The sequence below is a fragment of the Cebus imitator genome, unplaced genomic scaffold (genome assembly GCF_001604975.1).
Source record: "Cebus imitator isolate Cc_AM_T3 unplaced genomic scaffold, Cebus_imitator-1.0 Scaffold117, whole genome shotgun sequence".
NCBI classification, from domain to species: Eukaryota; Metazoa; Chordata; class Mammalia; order Primates; family Cebidae; genus Cebus; species Cebus imitator.
Window position 1 is genome coordinate 2,632,535 of NW_016107432.1, and position 6,379 is coordinate 2,638,913.

Here is a 6,379-nt window from a genome sequence, read left to right on the forward strand (position 1 = left end):
AGCCCGGAGTGTCACAGGGACGGCGTGTCCTGAGCGCACGGGACGCGGGCAGCCCGGAGTGTCACAGGGACGGCGTGTCCTGAGCGCACGGGATGCAGGGAAACTGGGGTGTCACAGGGACGGCGTTCCCTGAGCGCACGGGACGCAGGGAAACTGGGGTGTCACAGGGACGGTGTCCCCTGAGTGCACGGGATGCAGGGAACCTGGGGCGTCACAGGGACAGTGTCCCCGAGTGCATGGCAGGGAATGTGGGGGTGTCACAGGGATGGTGTCCCTTGAGTGCACAGGACGCGGGGAACCTGGGGTGTCACAGGGACAGTGTCCCCTGAGCGTACGGGATGTGGGGAACCTGAGGTGTCTGCTGGGATGGTGTCCCCTGAGCATATGGGACGCAGGGAACCTGGGGTGTCTGCTGGGATTGGTGCCTCTTGAGAATACAGGACTCAAGGGAACCTGGGGTGTCACAGGCAAAGTGTCCCCTGAGTGCATGGGACACGGGGAACCTGGGTGTCTGCTGGGACGGTGTCCCCTAAGCACATGGGACGTGGGGAACGTGGGGTGTCCAGCAGACAGGGGCAGGGGTTCCCAGAGTAACCTTATCTGTCATTTGAAATGTTCATAAGCAGCTGGAGCCCAAATTAAATGAAGCATTAATTGAAGTCATGCAGAACTTCTGGCGACACAAACATTCTTTCATTTGTAAACTGGAAGTAAAACTCCAGCAAAGCTCCAGACTTGTGGAACTTTGATGCTGTTAAATGGAAAATGTACAGGAGTTGTAGAATTCACATGTCTAGCTAACTCTACTTTTCTGTTCTTTTGCCAGTCATGACAGAACCATGCAAGACATTGTTTACAAATTGGTACCAGGCCTCCAAGAAGGTGAGTGTCTGACTGTCTCCCTGTTCCTCGAGGTCACAGCCTGGCCTAGGCAGCCCCTGCTCTCCTGGAAGTTTGGTTCTCGGACGGAAGGCCCCTTTCCTTTTGGCCGAATCTCCCATCTTCTCAGCCCTGCTCTCAGCCATCTGCATCTTCTTTTGTCTGTCTAAGACATGCAGATGTCTTTTCATCCCCTTCTCTTTATTCCCGCAGCAAGTATCGATCGCATGTTTAGTGCATGGGACCCCCTGGCTCAACGCAGCTCCCAGAGCCTGCTAGTGACTGGGAAGGAGGTTCTTCCTGGGCCCCACCTCCTGTCCCAGTCCCCCCCATCCCACGGCGGCAGCCTCCCCAACACCAGAGGAGCAGCTGTAGCCCCTCTAAGGCATGCTAGCTGGTGTTCCTAGAAAAACTTCATCGTAGCCGGCACAGTGGTGAGTGCCTGTAGTCCCAGCTACTCAGGAGGCTGAGGTGGGAGGATCGCTTGAGCACAGGAGTTCTAGTGCACTAGGCTGATTGGGTGTCCATACTAAGTTCGGCATCGATACGGTGAGCTCCCAGGAGCGGGGACCACCAGGTGGCCTAATGAGGAGGGGTGAACTGGCCCAGGTCGGAAACGGAGCATGTCAAAATTCCTGTGCTGATCAGTAGTGGGATCGTGCCTGTGAATAGCCACTGCACTGCAGCCTGGGCAACATAGCCAGACCCTGTCTCTTAAAAAAAAAAAAAAAACTTCACTGTAAAGTCACATTTCATTTAGAATTCAAAGAAATACCAACTAGTACAGTATCCTGAAGGTGGAAATCAGCTGCTTGGGAATCGCTCTGCTCAAAGCTCCCCAGCTCCTGATGCTCTCGTGGTGGTGGCGGTGGTGGTGGCCCTCTGCTGGTGACCGGGAACGAGGCGCTGGGGAGGGGCTGGGTCAGCACCAGGTGGGCTGGCCTGGCATTCTGCTTATCAGACCTTTCAGAGGCAGATGAAGAAGCTAAGAATCCACTTGGGCCGGTTCTCACTGTATCTCAGAAGAGGGTTAGAATTCAAAATGCAACTGAATGTGCCAGATCTGTGGAAATCGTATCCAGCCTGTAATGCATGACCCAGAGGATAACACTGTTAGAAGCTTGTTTTCCTACTCACAGAATTCATTCATGCAGGAGAAATTTAGATTCCTGAGTAAATGTAGATAGAAACAATTAGCCTTTTAATAACTGAAAGTTTTTTAGTCTTAGGAAAGGCAAAGGACACATTGGAATAAAATGCTGACACCTTAAGACGTGCTTGTGGCCGGGCATGGTGGCTCACGCCTGTTGTAATCCCAGCACTTTGGGAGGCTGAGGTGGGCGGATAACGAGGTCAAGAGATCGAGACCAGCCTGGCCAACATAGTGAAACCCTGTCTCTACTAAAAGTACAAAAATTAGCCAGGCATGGTGGTGCATGCCTGTAATCCCAGCTACTCTGGAGGCTGAGGCTGGAGAATTGCTTGAACCTAGGAAGCAGAGGTTGTCATGAGCCTAGATTGTGCCACAGCACTGCAGCCTGGCGACAGAGTGAGACTCCATCCCCCCAAAAAAAATGCTTGCAACAGAGTGTTTCAGACATGTAGAAGTGGTGGGGTTGAGACAGGAACCCCAAGTTTTTGTGACCCCCGCCAGCAGTTTCCAGGCATGGCCAGTCTTGCTTCACCTGCTGCTCCCTCAGCCTCGCCCTGTGGCCTTTTATCTGGACGTTTAAAAGGCTGCAGTGTATACCCCCAAATTATAAAGGTTCTTCTTAAAGCTCATAACCACAATACCTTCATAATGTGTAGGAAAATAGTGGCGATCCCTTAATACCAAATAGCTACTCAGCGTTGACATTTCTGGTTGTCTCATAAATGCTGTGCTTTTTGGTTGGTTTTTTTTAGAGACAGGGACAGGGTCTCTGTCACCCAGGCTAGAGTGCAGTAGTGCTATCACAGGTCACTAGCCTCGACCTCCCAGGCTCAAGTGATTCTTCCACCTCAGCCTGCCAGGTAGCTGGAACTACAGGCAAGCACCCCCATACCCCGCTAATTTTTTGTAGGGATAGGGATTTGCTGTGTTGCCCAGGCTGCTGGAACTCCTGGTCTCAAGCAGTCCTTCTGCCTTGGCCTCCGAGAGTGCTGAGATCCCAGGTGCAAGCCACTGTGCACAGCCTGTTTTTGTTTATTCCAGTCAGATCCAGAGAAAGCCGCTGACTCATGGGCCTCCATCGGGTTCCCTCCTGCCTCTGTCCCCATTGTCCTGGGTCGCCCTGCGGCAGTGGACCCTGCTTGCATTCCAGCTGTGTTTTTGGCAAGCCGGCTGCTGCATGTCCGTCAGGGCAGGCGTCCACCGCTGAGGAGGATGTGTACTGAGGTCTGAGTGCTGCCTTCATTCCAGCCTCCTCTTCATTTGTAGTTGGAGTGCTTCCAGAAAGACACACTTTGCTGTTTGTTCCGTTTTCTGTAGGAAGGGCTGGAAAAATATGTAATCGTTCCTTCATTTGTGTCCGAAACAGCAAGCTGGTTTCCCTGCCTCGGCGGCACCTGCAGTCGGATTTGCTTGTGTGTTCTGTGTGGCCAGTGGGCACGTCTTCACGCTGGCTACCAGCCTCTCCACATGCCCTGTGCTCTTGGGTGGTCCCTGTGTCCAGGATGGGGGTGTTGGGGCGGCCCTGCCTCTTTGCCCGAGGGCCCAGGTTCCTCCCAGAGGCAGTGGTGTCTCCAGGCCAGCAGGCCCGTGCGTGGTGGCACCTTCCCGTGGAACTTCAGCTTGCGCAGCACACTGCATCCAGTGAGAGCAGGCCACATGTTCACATTCGCCTTAGTACACTCCTGTCTGGCGGGACACTGCCAGCTCCACTCCACACTGAAGAAGTCGATAGGTGCAGGTTCCAGAGTGCTCCAGATTCACAGGGCATGGTGCCCCTGCCGTCCTCCCTGACAGGCTCCTCTCTCTGGCCCCCATCTTTTCTGTCTAGTCAACGTTCTTGTTTCTGAAGCTTTCAGTCATTTGTGGCTCTTTAGAAGGAGGGTTCTAACTTTAAAACTCTTAGCTGTGGACCTGTTTTCTTGATGGAGGCCACCTGCAATTTGTTTGGTTTTCTGTGTGGTGCAGACAGTGGTAAACCTGATTTCTCAGACCAGAGGCCTCTTCCTGAAATGCGCGTTAGCTGTGAGGATGCAGTGGTGAGAGTCCAGGTGTCTATTTTGGAGGAGATGCCAGAGCGGGGTCCCCACCTCTTCCGACTGGGATCCAGGAAGGCCCTCCACGCTGTCCCCCCTCCCCTGCTGGGCTCCAGGCCCTCCACGCTGTTCCCCCTCCCCTGCTGGGCTCCAGGCCCTCCACGCTGTCCCCAGTCCCCTGCTGGGCTCCAGGCCCTCCACGCTGTCCCCAGTCCCCTGCTGGGCTCCAGGACCTCCACACTGTCCCTCCAGGGAACTGTCCCTGCCCCTGATGTAGTGGATGCTTCCCTTCCCATCTTGCTGGAAGGGGTTCGTTGCTAGATCAGAGGTGAGGTTAGGTTTTTAGTGGTTTGTTATTTCTTTTTGTTTTTATAATTGTTTTTAGAAACCTGTCTTCGTAGAGGCAACATCTTTATGACATTTATCAAGGCGTCCATTCTCAGTCTCTGCCCACTGTGGGCTCCTTTGACTCGATGAGTGTGGCATGGATTTTGCTGTGCCAGGCTTCGCCCATTCCTGGTGAGGGCCGTGGGGCTGACTCGCTCACCAGCCCTCTTTACACGGACCCTGAGCGTGCCTGTCACCTCTTGCTTTAGAAACGTGGGGGCCGGACATGGTGTCTCATGCCTTAACCCTAGCACTCTGGGAGGCCAAGGTGAGAGGATCCCACGAGCTAAGAATGTTGGAAAAAATCAAAAGTATAGTATTTTATGACATAAAAATTTAAGCATTGAAATTTCCTGGTGCGTAGTCTTGTCGGAGCACGGCCCCACTGGCTCAGCTGCTGTGCTGTCTGCACCCGTCTGTGGTGCGGCTGGGTGTGCGACAGGCTTGTGCTGCTGGCCCGTGGCTCTAAGCAGCTCTCAGCTGCAGTGGCACTCACCATCACTGTGTCAGGATGTGTTTATGAGCACCATACCACCTTCACTTCAGAACAAGGAAGGGAAGGGTGGACTCCCGTGGTTGTGCTTCAGAGCCACAGAGGCGTCTGGGTCACTGTGTCGCTGAACTGTCATTGTTGACGGACAGCACTGAGTTCCTCATCCGTGACACTAGCTATGCTGAGAGAAAACAGCCGGCGATGGAGTCACCAGGCTAAACACGTCACATGTTCCCCACTCACGGGAAAGCGGTGTTTAGAAGATACTGAAAATTTAAAATGGAACGTCTCATCACAGCAGCATTTCTTCACGGAAGTAAAATGAAGATGTGGCTTTAGAATAAGCTTCCAACTGGCTGAGTTGTTAGCTGTGTGCCAGTGGTGAGTTCATCAAATCGGGCTGGACTGCTGCAGCTGAAGAGCAGTGTCCAGAGACATTAAGCTCATTTAAAAAACAATTATTATTTTTGGGACGGGGTTTTGCTTTTGTTTCCCAGGCTGGAGTGCAATGGCACGATCTCAGCTATTGCAACCTCTGCTTCCCAGGTTCAAGTGATTCTCCTGCCTCAGCCTCCTGAGTAGCTGGGACTATAGGCATGCACCACCATGTCCAGTTATATTTTTGTATTTTTAGTAGAGACGGGGTTTCACCATGTTGGCCAGGATGGTTGCAAACTCCTGACCTCAGGTAATCCACCTGCCTCGGCCTCCCAAAGTGTTGGGATGACAGGTGTGAGCCACTGTGCCAAGCCCCAATAAATGTTTCAATGCCTGTATACACTTCACATTGAGTGTCACTATTTTTAATCCTTCTTTTATTCTTAGAGGTGAAAAAGAAATGGGAATCAGAGCCAAGCATCTGAAGCTGAGTTGTTTTCCACTGTGTCCACGGGGCTCTCTCCTTTGCACTGACCTGCGCGGCCTTTCTGACGTTCCCATCACGGCTCTTCTGGAGACTGATGGGGCAGCGTCCTGCTATCAGCTCTTCCTTCCAGGCCTTCGTTCTGGTTGCTGGGATGCAATTATTTACGGGAAACGTTTCCTTTCAGGCTGCTCTCAGATTATTTCAGCATTTCACCTTGTGAGCGTCCAGCACTCCATCTACCCAAGGCCAGCTGCACCCATCCTCTTGGCTCTCGGGGTCCCCTCCTCTCTCCACCCAGGCTCTCGGGGTCCCCTCCTCTCTCCACCCAGGCCCTCGGGGTCCCCTCCTCTCTCCACCCAGGCTCTCGGGGTCCCCTCCTCTCTCCACCCAGGCTCTCGGGGTCCCCTCCTCTCTCTACCCAGGCTCTCGGGGTCCCCTCCTCTCTCTGCCCAGGCTCTCGGGTTCCCTTCCTCTCTCCACCCAGGCTCTCGGGGTCCCCTCCTCTCTCTACCCAGGCTCTCGGGGTCCCCTCCTCTCTCCACCCAGGCTCTCGGGGTCCCCTCCTCTCT

General features: G+C 53.7%; 1 protein-coding gene across 3 annotated transcripts in view; it reads left to right on the forward strand.

The window, feature by feature from the left end:
• The window catches only part of PCGF3 (polycomb group ring finger 3), a 72,283-nt gene that overhangs the window by 30,945 nt on the left and 34,959 nt on the right, over positions 1-6,379 (forward strand). For all 3 annotated transcript variants that reach the window (XM_017538939.2, XM_037742158.1, XM_017538937.2), the window contains exon 6: positions 827-882. In XM_017538939.2, the coding sequence (XP_017394428.1) occupies positions 827-882 (56 nt within the window). The remainder of the gene's footprint in view (positions 1-826; positions 883-6,379) is intronic.